Source organism: Bufo bufo, chromosome 2 (assembly GCF_905171765.1).
Source record: "Bufo bufo chromosome 2, aBufBuf1.1, whole genome shotgun sequence".
NCBI lineage: Eukaryota > Metazoa > Chordata > Amphibia > Anura > Bufonidae > Bufo > Bufo bufo.
Window position 1 is genome coordinate 416,991,202 of NC_053390.1, and position 14,988 is coordinate 417,006,189.

General features: G+C 39.7%; 1 protein-coding gene across 7 annotated transcripts in view; it reads right to left on the reverse strand.

Moving 5' to 3' along the window:
- Positions 1-14,988, reverse strand: part of PTBP3 (polypyrimidine tract binding protein 3) — a 184,501-nt gene that overhangs the window by 17,697 nt on the left and 151,816 nt on the right. For all 7 annotated transcript variants that reach the window (XM_040417312.1, XM_040417314.1, XM_040417311.1 and 4 more), the window contains 3 exons: positions 13,918-14,082; positions 11,697-11,807; positions 6,261-6,435 (listed from right to left, as the gene is read on the reverse strand). In XM_040417312.1, the coding sequence (XP_040273246.1) occupies positions 6,261-6,435; positions 11,697-11,807; positions 13,918-14,082 (451 nt within the window). The remainder of the gene's footprint in view (positions 1-6,260; positions 6,436-11,696; positions 11,808-13,917; positions 14,083-14,988) is intronic.

A 14,988-nucleotide genomic window follows, 5' to 3' on the forward strand; every position in this document is an offset into this window, starting at 1 on the left:
ATGGTTACACAGCACGGAAATGGACTCCCACTGTTGTCAATGGGAGGCTGCAGTTTATTGCTGTGATTGCGCCTAGAAAGGACTTAAAAAGGTACTTGCAATAAATTGAAAAACAATGGGAGGCGGATTCTTTATGCCCGCCCGGCAGTTTCTGGCATGGAATCTGCGCCAAATTCAGCTAACAAAACAATGTGCGAACAGCCCTCAAAATTGCTTTATATTTTTGTCTGCTATGGTCCACCAGTTATTTTAACACCGGGAAACTGCGTCACGTCTAGGGCTCCAGACAAGCAGGGAATGAGTAATGCAAGGAATTTTTATTACTGCTATTTTTAAGTTGTGTGTGCAAACAAAATACAACCCCAAATGCAAAAAAGTACTGTAAATACCCATACCCATATTTTATTCGCAATAGATCATAGAACACATATTAGATGCTGGAAGTTAGACATTTTACCGTTTCATGAAAAAGGTAACTCCTTTAGAACCTGATGGCAGCAACACATCTAATAAAAGTTGGGACAAGGCCATGTCTTCCAATGTGTAGCATACCCTCTTCTTTTAACAACAGTCTGAAAACGTCTGGGAAGTGAGGAGACCAATTGCTGGAGTTTTGGGAGAGAAATGTTGTCCCATTCTTGCTGTAGGATTCAAGCTTCTCAACAGTCCTGGGTCTTCTTCTTTGAAAACACTGCACTCAGACTCTTCTTCTGTGAAACCATGCTCTTGTGATAGATGCAGTATGTGGTTTAGCATTGTCTTGCTGAAATATGCAAAGCCTTCCCTGAAAGAGATATCTGGATAGGAGAATATGTTGTCCTAAAACCTCTATATACTCTCCAGCATTGATAGTGCTTTAACAGATGTTTGAACTGCCCAAGCCATAGGCACTAATACACCCCTTTACCATCAGGAGATGCAGGCTTTGAAACTATGTGCTAATAAGCTGGATGGCCCCCTTCCTCTTCAGTCTGTAGGACATGGCGCCCGTGGTTTCCAAACAGAAAATTAAAATTTTGATTCATATGACCATATAACAGTTTTCCATTTTGCCTCCATTTTAAATGAGCTTTGGCTCAGAGAAGAGAGTGGCGTTTCTGGATTGTGTTGACATAAGGCTTTGCATGATACAGTTTTAACTTGCATTTGTGGATTACACTGTGTATTTTCCGGTACAGAACAGAATCACGCCTGTTTCTAATGCAGTGCCGCCTGAGGGCCTGTTGACTACAAGCATCCAATATTGACCTTCGGCCTTGTTCCTTGTGCACATTGGTTTCTCCAGATTCTCTGAATCTTTTGATGTTATTATGTACTGTAGATGGGGGATATGCAAAGTCTTTACAATTTTACATTGAGGAACATTTTTCTGAAATTGTACCATAATTTTTAGATGCAGGTTTTTGGAGATTGATGAATCTCTGCCCATCTTTGGTCCTGAGTGTCTCTGCCTCTCTAGCATGCTCTTGTTATACCCAGCCATGCGACTTGCTAGCAGATTGCTCTCGCAGCTGTTTTTATTATTTTTATTAGTACCACTTACTTTTACAGTCTTTTGTTGCCCCGTCTCAACTTTTTTGCCATCAAGTTCTAAATGAGTTAATTTTTTCATGAAATAGTAAAATGTGATCTAAGATCTATTGCAAATAAAATATGGGTCTACGAACTTTCTGTTCTTATTTACATTTTACACAGTGTCCCAACTTTTTTGGAATTGGGGTTGGGGACACCTTATATTTTGTTTGAGGGCAATAAGTCCCCATGGATCTGTAGTTTTTGAGATCTGTTGTACTCATTTAGCCATAGTTCCCAGAGAACCTCTTCACATGCTGAGTCACACACAGCACATTAGCTTCAATGTTCTATTCTTCCACTTCTACTCATTTTTACATTTTAGATAGTACTTTGTCATTTTACAGCACTAAAACGAGTGCCATTATCAGGGCTAAAAATATAATTTCAGGGGAATAGAAATGTATAAAATATTTTCTTCAGTTACCGTGCCCTGTTATATATATAGTATTTATTTGGACAAAAATGAATTACACAGGGAACAGCAAAGAAAATATTTGAAATGAATTTTTTTTTACATTTCGATCCATAGATTTAAGAGATCCTCCTGTGAAAACAGTTGCCAAAACAATTGCTAGGAGAATGTTACCTGCCTGACTGCATTGTAACTGTAGAGTTTGGTGAAGGAGGGATAATGCTATAGCGTTCTTTCTGAGGGGTTGGACTAGGCCTCACTGAAGTTTATGTATGCTTTCAAACCCATCAAACACCTATGGAATGAACTAGAACGGAGATTGTGAACCAGGCCCGTTCCTCCAACATCAGTGTCTGATCTCACAAATTCTCTTTTGAATGAATAAGACCAAGGAGATTGTCGTGGATTTTAGCAGAACAAATGGACAATATGCTCCTCTGACCATCAATGGGGCTGTTGTTGAGAAGGTAAGTAGTACCAAGTTTTTGGGTGTGCACATTTCAGAGGATCTGTCTTGGGGTGAGAATAAAATGGCCTTGGCTAATAAGGCTCATCAACACCTTTATTTTCTTTGTAAGTTAAGAAGAGCCAGTGTCCCAACCCACAATTATGTGCACATTCTACAGAGGTGCTACTGACCGAAGTCTAAGTGGTATTAAGGTGTGGTACAGGGCCTGTACCGCGTCTTGTCGCAAGACCCTTCAGCGCATTGTAAGAACATTATATAAGCTCATGCAGATACAGCAACACCTGCCTTACTCGTAAGGCCATTAGCATAGCCAGGGACCCGGTTCACCCGTTATATTGCTTCTTCAGCTTGTTGCCATCAGGGAGGAGACTAAGGAGTCTTCGGGCTAGAACTAGCAGATTAAGGGATCTCTCTGTCCAACAGGCTATTAGAATGGTAAATTCTTTATCTGTTTTACCTGCTTTCAAACCAACTTAGAATCAGGATATTGTACATATATTGATACTGGATTTATTTTATTTTTATTGGATTGCACTATTAATTATTGGTTAATCATTTTTAAGGCATTTATATTACCAAACAGTATACTTAAAAAAACAGACTAGAAGAAATATTTACAATGGGAAACTAAGGTCCTTTTCAACTTATAAACAGCTCTGAATGATAATTTGTGTTAAGAATTTTAAAGCCTAGTTACAGCAGGAAACTAATGATATGTCATTGGGAAAATAGCGGCTGAGAGGGAATAAATGGCCCCCCTGGCAACTCTGCTTTCTTTTTATATTTTATTATGATTTCTTGCTCTCGTTCTGGGATACTCTGAACAGTTGGCATTTATTACTTGTACAGCTGAATAAAATGTGAAAACAAGTCATATATTACTTCAAACCCTATTGCACAGGGGCATAACTAATAAAACAAAAATAAAAACCCCGAAGTGAACACTCTCTGTTCACAGCATGGAATAAAAAAAAATTATAATAATTGACGAGGGCCAGCTCTGCTACTTTCCAACAGTCCCATAACTGTGAATGGAGAGGTGGCTACATTCAAGCAGTGCGCTCTACATACACCTCTATAGGATTTCCGAAAACAGCCGAGCACGGAAGCGGTTTTCGGAAGCCCCACAGCAATGAATGGAGAGCATGCCGTGTATGTGCAGTGTGCTCACCCTCATTTCCAGGGCCCCATTCTGGAGATAAGAGAAAGTCCTACAGGTGGTCTGACATTAATAGCATACCATATAGAGATATGCCATCAATGTCCCAGATGGTCGAACCCCATGAATCTTTTAATAGGTGCCACTCAGCAGTGACAGCACCCCAAAACAGCACTTTACTCCACTTCTTTTAACTTACACTGTCTTCTTTCACTCAATATTGTTTTTGGTGCTGTAACAGGTAAAGAATGTCATAGCGCTAACTAGTGCCATGACGTTCTTTACTAGTGCCAGGGAAGTGGGGAACAAAAAGTTCTCCTCTTGAATCCTGACTGCCACGGGTGGCAGCCCCTGTATTAACCCCATAAAGATTTGGCCCATTTTTATTTTTACATTTTTGATTTTTCCTACCCACTTTCCAATAACCATAGCTTTTTTGTTCACATAGCCATATGAGGTCTTATTTTTTGCGGGACAAGATGCATGTTTTTAATGCCATTTAATTTACCATGTCTTGAATTGGAAAGCGGGAAAAAAAATAATCTTTGTGGGGTAAAATAAAAAATAAAATAAAAAAACAATTCAGCCAAGGTTTTTGAGGTTTTGACATCCCGGCGTTTACTGCGCGCTAACAATGACAATGACACCTTATTCTGCGGATCAATACAATTGTGGCAATACCAAACTTGTATAGTTTTTATTTTAATTACTTTTAAAAAAAATTCCAACATTTTCTTTGCATCGTCATATTCTGACAGCCATAACCTTTTTATATTTCAGAGTTGTATGAAGGCTTGTTTTTTGAATAACGAACTGTAGTTTTTATTGGTCCTATTTTTGTGGTATGTATGACTTTTTGATCACTGTTATTCAATTTTTGGGGGGAGACCAGATCACAAAAATAAAAATGGCGAAGCGCATGTTTTTCATTTTTTTTTCCCATTACGGCTTTCATGGCACAGGAATTTTTTTAATATATTGTAATAGCTCAGACATTTTCAGCTGCAGCAATACCTAATATGTTTGTTTTGTATTGTTTACATATTTTTATATGCACGATTGGGAAAAGGGGGCGATTTAAACTTTTAATATTTTGTGTTTTGTTTTTACTATTTACTTAATAACTATTAGCACTAAAATCAGGGTGAACAGGATTCTTACACGGTCTCTGCGTTGTGCTTTGTGCACAGCGCAGCAGGCAGCTTACCGTTGCAGCCCTGGAAGGCTTCAGCAGTATGGAGCGGGCTCACCTTTAAGGGGTTAAAGGGAATCTATCACCAGCGACTTCCCTATTAAACTCTTTGTATAGACACATGGCTGTGGTTCACCGGATTAAAATGCTGTTTTTCTTTTGTTCATCCGCAACTCCGTTCCCGAGTTATGATACATTTTCTTAATATGCAAATTAGGCCTTTGGTACAATTAGGGTGTCACCGCTGCTCTTGTTGTAGCTAGGCTCTACTCATTTCTGTGGCCAGCCCCTCCCTCGCTGCTTTGATTGACAGGGCCAGGCAGGGAGGGAATGGCCACAGAAAGGAGTGGAGCTTGAGTGCAACAAGAGCAACGGTGACACCCTCATTGCTCGAAATAAATCTAGGAGGGCAATTGGAGTAATGTATTTTGGACATCTCTGGATCCATGCAAGGGCTGGTTCTAGGTTTGTTCAAAATACATTGTCATGCAATATACGGGGTGTCGTTTCATTTCTTTTACATTAATGGGATAACGTCTTTAATTTGTAGCATACTGGTGGAAGGAAACCTCACGAACAGGTTAAAGAAATATAAAAAGTCCGAAGGAAATCAATCAGATAATGGCTCTCATTTTATTCTAACAGTATATCAAACTGAATTGTCTAAATCTAATGTGGAATGAGACTAAAGGTTGTATCAAACAATTGCTGCAGGCCAGAATGTAATGGAAAACGTTATGATTAAAAGGACTACTCCGGTCAAAAATTAAAAGTAATTTATATGTGTGTTCCCTACTTTTACATTGTTCAGGCTTCCTGCTCCATTTTATTTCCTGGTACTACATATATTCCACATTACAGCATCAAATGGTTGCTATCTCCATGACTCCAATGCCAGAAACGGAGTCAGCTGTATAGCCATTATGACTCAGTACATACATGTGAGTATGAAAGAAAATGCATGTAAAAAAAAAAAAAGTGAACTGGAGTTAGAAAAGATGCGTCAAGGACCCTGGGAGACACAGCCCTGAGGTAATTTTACATCTTAACTTTATCCAGGCTTCATCATCACTGGTGTCCTGTTAATATCCCGCAGGGGAGTAGTCATCATTGTACAATTAGGTGATGCTGTATGCGTATATGCTCAGTCACTAAAGTGGCTCAGGACAGCACAGGCATCAGCTTTGGCCTAGTAGGGGACCTCTGTGATGGCACCATTTAGGTGAATGAAACTTTGGAGGCATGTATTGCTCCATGGCTCTGACCAAAAGGATTACCTTTTAGTTCCTGGGAAGTGTACCTTGGTAGTAGTCATGTAACGTTTCATACATTATAATAGTAGCTATGTGATATTTCCAGAATTGACAACACAAAACATATTTTATATGAGCTTATAAGGGGTTAGGAAGAGGTTGGAACTCTTTAAGATTATGCTAAACCATGAAGAACCTACCAAAAGCAGCTGCCATTGTGGCATCAAGGGATGGCTGTCCATCTCCACTAGGGAGGTCAAGGCGGGTGAAGTCTCGACTCTTATCATTGTTGTATTTGACATTAAGGCTTGTCAGTTTGGAGTATTCGACACGCAGTGTGCAGCAGGCATTGTAAATATTCTGCCCATCTAAAGCCTAGAAAAAGACAAGAAGCAGAATAAAATTTGCCCCTTCAATTAAATAAAGACACACAGGAAGAACACAGATTTTATTTGACAAACTGCTGGTAAACATGTACTTTAGGTTACCCAATAATCTTTCTAATATTTTATATACCACATGTAAATCCATCTTGTGACTAACTGTTAGATAAGGGTCCATTCTCACGTCCATATGAACGGGTCCGGATCCGTTCCGCTATTTTTTGGAACAGTGCTGCTGACCCATTCAATTTTCAATGAGTGTGCTGTCCGCATCCGCACTTCCGTTCCGCAGCCCCGCAAAAAAAATAGAGCATGTACTATTCTTGTCCGCAGACACGGACAAGAAAAGGCAATTCTATTGGGGCGCCGGCCATGTGCGGTCCGGTGTTTTGCGGATCCACAATTTGCGGACCGCAAAACACTTGGACGTGTGAATGGACCCTAACTCAGTGCAGCACTCATCTAACTAGGATACCGATCCTGGATTTATGCAATAAGTGTGGGAATCTGGTATTGTTACTGGTAATGGTAGTGCATATTCACACGCGCCTTCAGCAGTTAGAAGTACAAAAAATCTGTAGAATTGGTAAACTGCTGCTTCATGTGGCATATATGAGAAGACAATATCGCAGAAATTAATCTGCACGTCATATTTTTGGCCTAATTAGTGTAGGGTCCAGCATGGCACAGTAGCAGCAAAACGACATGCAACGTTGTACGGTCTTCAAACTGACTGTTTCACAGTCAATTGATTGCTGATTGGTAGAGAATCATCCTTCAACAGTCAATTAAAGGCTGATTCAAAAACAGTGCTTAGTCCAGGAGACATGGCCCGTGTGTCAAGACAGACTACAGCTCCTCTGACCCAAACAGAGTGTATTATAATTCACTATGATGCAGTCAGCTGCTATCTGATTGCGGGTCTGTTGTACTGTACTCGCATGATGATGTCCGTACAGTTCAGATAGGAACTCACTGCATCATAAATCAGTATGATGCATCAGTTCGGGTCAGGGGAGCCATGATCGGTTTGGGAGATTCAGTCGACACACGGGCTATGTTTCCCGGACCAAGCTTGGTCATGCGAATCAGTCCTAACGGTGGATTTTCAGTTTAAAAAGTGAGCAAGTTAGTTTTTGCCCTAACTTTTGGACAAATTTCTGCACTAAAATACCACACTCACTGAGCATTCATTGACTTACGACCTGCTCCTCTGTTACTCCACCAGGCAGTAGGGTTAAGCGAACCTGTGGAAATTCGGGTTCGCCCGAACTTGACCCCGAACCCCATTGAAGTCAATAGGGACCTGAAATTCACTTTATTATTTTCATTATAACATTGTTTTTTTTTTTTTTTTAAACCCTAAATGGCCACATTGTTTTGCATTCTGTCTTAACAATGCTATTATTTTCCGAAATAACCATGTTATAATGGAAAACAATGAAATCACCCAAACACGGAACCCAAACTTCAGTGAAAAAGTCTGGGTTTAGGTCCGGGTACCTAAACTTGCAAAGTTCGGTACGAACTCGAACTTTGCAGTTCGGGTTCGCTCATCCCTACCAGGCAGCTTTCCTTGCAATACTCAGACTATGAGATGGACTTAGCTGTACGCAGTGTATGTAGATATCCTTTAAGCAAATTCTTTAAAACCTTTTTATGTCTTCTTTTTTACTACATCACATATGGATGTGTGATTTAGTTCCTACTTGTGTTCCATATTATCTCTTACATATTAAAGCGTGGTTCAGACGCAAGCAGGGCTGAGGTGTTAGGAACTTCCGTGAAGTTCTTTCATACAAGTCACACTGTGGTTAAATAGTGACACTTGGACAACCCCCACTAATGAATTTCTAGGTACCTTTATCCTCAGGCTGGGGTTCAAAAGAAGAATGAGGGCAAAACACCATAAGAAGGAAGCAGCACATTAAAAACCTTAGGACAATCAGAAATGGACCCATGTGTTTTCCAGCAGGCTTTACTACGAGTGGAATTTTTTACTAGTAAAAAACAATTTTGGCCTAATTACCGCCAGATGGGAAGGTGCCAGCAGCTAAAGCTCATCAGATAGACATTTTCCCATTTGAAACCTTTCTTAATAGTTTTGCGCCAGGGTTCACACAGCACCTTTTTGATACTGTGCCATTTTAATGCAAGGAATTTCTGATTATTACTATTTATCATTAAAGCACCATTTATTCCGGGGCTCCATACATATGAAAACACGTCATACAAAAACAAGTACAATAAGCACAAACAAGACGAGTTACAAACTGGCACAGAAAGAGAGAGAAACCTGTCCACAAGGGCTTACAATCTACAAGGGATGAGACAAGAACACAGTACATGAAAACAGAAGCTGCTCATATGGCGGTATAGTGGCAGCAGGGTTACTGTAGGTTGTAGGTTTGTCTAAAGAGGTGAGTTTTCAGGTTACTTTTTGTAAAGTTTTCCATGGTTATATTTTACGTTGTTTCGTTTTTAGATCTCGGTAGTCCAAATGGCTTTTAATGGTGAAGAACAGAATGTTTTATAAAACTGCACAAAAAAAGGGCACAAACAAAAATGCATTGTGTGTTGAGAACTTTAAATTCTTATAATGACTACCAGCAAACATCTGCCCGCTGCATCTCTAGCAGCTGAAGAAGACAAGGATAAAAAAAACCTGTCATTAATACGCTGTGAAAACCTTAACCCCTTCAAGACCAAGCTAGTTTTCACCTTAAGGACCAGGCCATTTTTAGCAAATCTGACATGTCACTTTATGTGGTGATAACTTTAAAACGCTTTTACTTATCCAGGCCATTCTGAGACTGTTTTCTCATCACATTTTATACTTCATGACCATGGTAAAATTGAGTCAAAAAATTAATATTTTCATTTATAAAAAAAATACCAAATTTACAAAAAAAAATATATGAAAATTCACATTTGCAAATATCAATTTCTCTACTTTTATAATAGACAGTAATACCTCTAAAAATAGTTATTACTTTACATTTCCCATATGTCTACTTCATGTTTGGATCATTTTGTTAATGCCATTTTATTTTTTGGGGACGTTAGAAGGCTTTGAAGTTTAGAAGCAAATCTTGAAATTTTTCAGAAAATTTCCAAAACCCACTTTTTAAGGACCAGTTCAGGTCTGAAGTCACTTTGTGAGGCTTACATAATAGAAACCACCCAAAAATGACCCCATTTTAGAAACTAAACCCCTCAAGGTATTCAAAACTTATTTTACAAACTTTGTTAACCCTTCAGGTGTTCCACAAGAATTAACGGAAAAATGGAGATGAAATTTCAGAATTTTGTTTTTTTGGCAGATTTTCCATTTTAATTCATTTTTTCCAGTAACAAAGCAAGAGTTAACAGCCAAACAAAACCCAATATTTGATTACCCCGATTCTGTAGATTACAGAAACACCCCATTTGTGATCGTAAACTGGTGTACGGGCACACGGTAGGGCATAGAAGGAAAGGAATGCCATATGGTTTTTGGAGGGCCATGTCAAATTTGAAGGCCCCCTGATGCACCCCTAGAGTAGAAACTCCAAAAAATGACCCCATTTTGGAAACTACGGGATAAGGTGGCAGTTTTGTTGGTACTATTTTAGGGTACATATGATTTTGGGTTGCTTCATATTACACTTTTTTTGGCACCATTTAAATTTTTTGTTATTTACAATGTTCATCTGACAGGTTAGATCATGTAGTATTTTTATAGAACAGATTGTTACAGATGCGACAATACCAAATATGACTAATGACTTTTTAGTGTCTCCATATTCTGAAAGCTATATTTCTTTTTTGGGCGACTGTCTTATGTAGGGTCTCATTTTTTGCGGGATGAGATGACGGTTTTATTGGTACAAATTTGGAGTGTGTATGACTTTTTGATCGCTTGGTATTAAACTTTTTGTGATGTAAGGTGACAAAAAATGGCTTCTTTTACACTTTTTTTTTTTACGGTGTTCACCTGCAGGTTGTTACAGATGTGGCAATGCCTAATATGCTGCCCTATCTGAGTGATACTGCTTAAAATTAGGGGTCGTTGTCTTACAGTCAGTACACAGCAGCTTCCACACGAGCCAAGCACTGGCATATACTCAGTACAAGCTCAGAATTCCCAATATTCATCAGTTCTTTGCTCTTTCCGACGCTAACCGGCAGGTTCCTTTATATATACAGTATAGAAAGAGAGCAGTTAGCCATCCTTGAATATTGGTGCTCATCACTATGCCAAGTGGACTTCAGCATTCTGATCATGCTGGAGCTGCTAAATAGTGATTTTAAAGAAGAAAATGTTTTTCTCTAACCTGTTAGAAAGGTACATGATGAAAACTGTAGTGAGGGTAATCTTCTTTCCAGTGACTGTATTTGTGAGCTATAACCTTCCTTCTGATCCTCAGCTGTGTCATGTGACCAACTCTCTGATCTCCAACTGACAAATGACAGGAAGTCAGTTACTTCTCTATTGATTCCTATGAGACGGACATTGAGTCTCCCATAGGAATACATAGAGAAGCTGATTATGTGTTTTTTGGATAGTCAGAGTGTTGGTTACATGACACAGCTGAGGATCAGAAGGGAGGCTATAACTCACAAATACAGTCACCGGTAATTGGATTACCTTCACTACAGTTTACATGATGTAAGTGGGAGTGCTTCTTTAAGAAAACGACTGGGCCAATATATATCCTCCTTTTTGCATGTTAAAATAATCTAAACAGAGAAGTAAATGTAGGTATCACACTATAATGTGTGGCAAAATGTGCAACATAAAATACTCACATCCACTTTGCAGAGAGCAGTAAGACCACACAAAGTTCACATGCCACACAATAATAGATTGATCTCCAGAAGATAAAAGACTATCACGCCAGATAAAAACCAACCAATAGTAAGATGAATGATAGATTTGTGAAGACACTTGCTCGCTTGATAGACAACCAGTTCTGCAAAAGCTCTTTCAGGTGGATAAATTTCCCCCCCCATTGTTGGCACAAGCTCAGCCACTTATCTCTATTTTGCAAAATAGGTCAGTCATTGTAGAGCTGGGTCCAAGAACATTTCAGACTCATTCATTACTGAAGGTCTTTGTTTATCAGGCGCATTTACACAAAGCAGCTTTGTAACTCGATAATGCACAGCATAAGACTGCCAAATTTTAGGAATCCCTATAAAACATGCAGAAAGAATATTTTTTCTCTTCCCTGTCTCCTGTAATAAGTGTGCGTCATGTGCCGTTCTTACCACTTTGGCGTGATGTGCGTTCATTGGATCAGCATACTGAAGCAGAGCCTGGAACTGGTTGTTCTTTGTGAATGTGATGATCTTTAGTACTGTTCCAAACTTGGAAAAGATCTGTGACACAGGCAAGAAATGAGATGTCTCAAAGATGTCTTAAAGATTCCTCCTACTTATCAAGCGTGATGTGAACGTGTTCTTCCAAAGATTTCAATGTGATAATAGGGAGAAGAGTGAAGACATTAGAATAATGTATTGCCCTAAACACAGTCCCCCTTCAGCTATAGGTCTTGGGATTAATTAAAAGCATGGAGCATTGGGCAAAGTATAATGTACTACGTATGCAGCATACATTATACATTGAAAAATCTATTCCTGGAAACTATACTGCTACTGGCATACTATTGTACTAATGCAATGAAGACTCTGAAAATGCAATTAAAGGGGTATTACCATCTCAGCAATTCATGTCAGTATGCGTTGCTATGGAAACAGCCGAGTGGGCTGTGTTACAGTGTTTCCATAGCACCCCATTCAGTTCTAGGGGAGATATGGAAACAGTGTAGCACAGGCCGCTTGGCTGTTTTCATAACAACGGCCACTTCTGGCCTCTGCGTATGACAGGTATTCGGATCTCAGCCATGAATGGATAAGATAAGAATGTGTGTGTAATACAAGTGAAATATAAAGTCATATCAGGCGAACAGATTGGTCTGTTTGCAGACATTGCATAAAAGTAGAAATATGGTGGAACTTCAGTTCAAATGTCCCACTGCTTCAATCTGGAGAAAATGTACTTTGAATACATATCCAAAGAGCCTGTCCCATCTCCATACATGTCTGTCTTAGGAACTTCTTGAATTCCCCAACAATTCTGGAACATCTATTCTTATGTCTCTATGTTGTGCCATTCCTTTATTATTCCTTCAAGAAGTTATGTATTAAAGGGGTTTTCTGAGATTTTTATACTGATGGCCAATCCTCAGAATAGGTCATCCGTATCTGATCTGTGACCCCCGCCAATCAGCTGTTTAAGAAGGCCCGGGCATTTCTGCGAGCGCCGCGGCCTTTCTGTGGTTACCAAGCACAGCGTTGTACATTATATAACGGCTGTTCTTGGTATTGCGCTCAGTCCCACTTAATTCAGGAGTGGGGGTCCTGGGTTTTGGACCCCCACTGATCAGATACTGATGACTTATCCTGAGAATAGATCATCAGTATCAAAATCTTGGAAAACCCGGCACAGTCTGACACTAGCAGCACTGTTAGATAGTGGCAGATTGTGCATGCACCTCCCCCCCCCCCCCTCCTAACTGGACCTTCACTGCAAACTGCTAGCAATTTATTCATAAATTCTAGCAGGAATAATAAAGGAATGGCGTGTCAAAGAGTCAAAAGAATAGATGCTCCAGAATTGTTATTACAATTTAGATGCAAGTAGTTGCTAAAACAGACAAAATCAGGAGGGGTTACAGTTCCTCTTTAAGTGCCTCAAGGATGGGTCTAAGCCACTCTGTGCACCCTTGCCCCTACTACTTCCTCTACTTCATGATTGACAGGGCCCGGATGATCAGTTCTTGCAGATCCATGACGGATCCGCCAAAAACGCCAGTGTGAAAGTAGCCTAAGTTATGCCCTATCTGCAGGATGGGGGACAACTTACACTGGTGGAGGTCCAACCACTGGGACCCCCATCGATCACGAGAACGGAAGGCCTGTGCCCAACAAATAAATGGAACTTCTAGTCGAGCATATGCACTGCCCATCTGTTTGTTCTCGATGGGTCTGCCACAGCACTCAACTATCTAAGAAGGAAGGGAGTAGCAACTGTACTTCTACAACCCTCACAAACGCTTCCAAAACAGCACTAGCTACTTCACAGAATCCAAGTGATGTCCAAAGGTAAACCTTTCCTTTAACTCAACACAAACACCCCCCCATCAGTGGATGGACTTTGGGAGCGGTGGGACAACATGATTTTATAATTGTTGCTTCCCTACCCTTCAGAAAGGTGGGTCCTACTACAGACTGCCTAATATTTCCTATGCACCTTTCATATGACACCACTGGGGTCCTCTCTGTTGAAATATTCAATATTTGCTCCGTTTTTTCGGTCCCTTTTTGTGCATCTTTATATTGATTTTATAATGGTCTGTTAGGTTTACATTTTTTTTTTACTATATTAGTGCAGCTTATTCCGCTAAGGGAAGAGTAGAAATATGAATACCTGATGCAGAACTTCCAGAGTAACAGGATAGAACAGGTTTTCCACAATTATTCTTAGCACAGGACTATGGCCTGTTAACATCAAGCTTTCACTTCCGGGAACACCAGCGAGAGTCAGACCACCAGACTGGACAGTGTTCACAACTTGCAAAGCAGCCTGTGCGCGCTTATAAAAAAAATAAAAAATAAAAAAGGCATGTTCCATATTAGAAAACATTTTCTATGCATCAGCATAAAACTAGCCTAAGAAACAACAAATTATACAGTATTAACCAATAACTTTATTTCATCATGGCTGCATACATTCCCTGTCATAACTATGTATAAAATGTAAATTCCTGTCCAGTCCACATGGATTACACAGCTTAGTAAATGCCCTGAACTACTCATCTTGCACCAGTCCTGAGTTACAGCTTGTGTAACAGTTTGGTGCTACATTCAGATTTCTGCTAGCTCCAACTAGAGTCAACAGGATTTCAGTACATTCTGTCAGGGTTTGTCTTATTTCAGTTGACTGATGAAAAGTGATTTCTAGACAACAGGAAGTGTCAGCCTATTACGAGGCACCAAAGCCTGTACGACAAGAATTTTTTTTTTGTTAGAGAGTCTGTCACCTCCAAAATCAAAGTAAGCATATGTGGGATAGAGGCCCAAAACCTAACCATACCCTACTTTTTCTTTTTATTTGATGCAAATAAGGATTTCAGTGCACCAAAGTTACTCTATTTGATGCACCTGGTGTTCCCTGTGTCATCACTACTGCCTCTGAGATCTCAGGGACTGTCCACTGTACAAGAGGGGAAGGTGTTGGTTGGTGTTATGGCAGACCGATGGGGCACCTCAGAGGCCCCACACATAATAAAAATAAAGCTTTTCTAGATTTTCATGAAAAAGTATGGTTAGATTTCAGGGTACCTACCCCCTTCATGTTGGTATGCTTTGAAAGCAATTTTGGAGGTGGCAGATTCTTTTTAATTAACAAAAAATTTAAACAATAAGTCATTTTCTGATTACATACTCCCTTTAAAACATCAAACTGGCCCCAATATAAAAAAAAAAAGACCCACAGGTC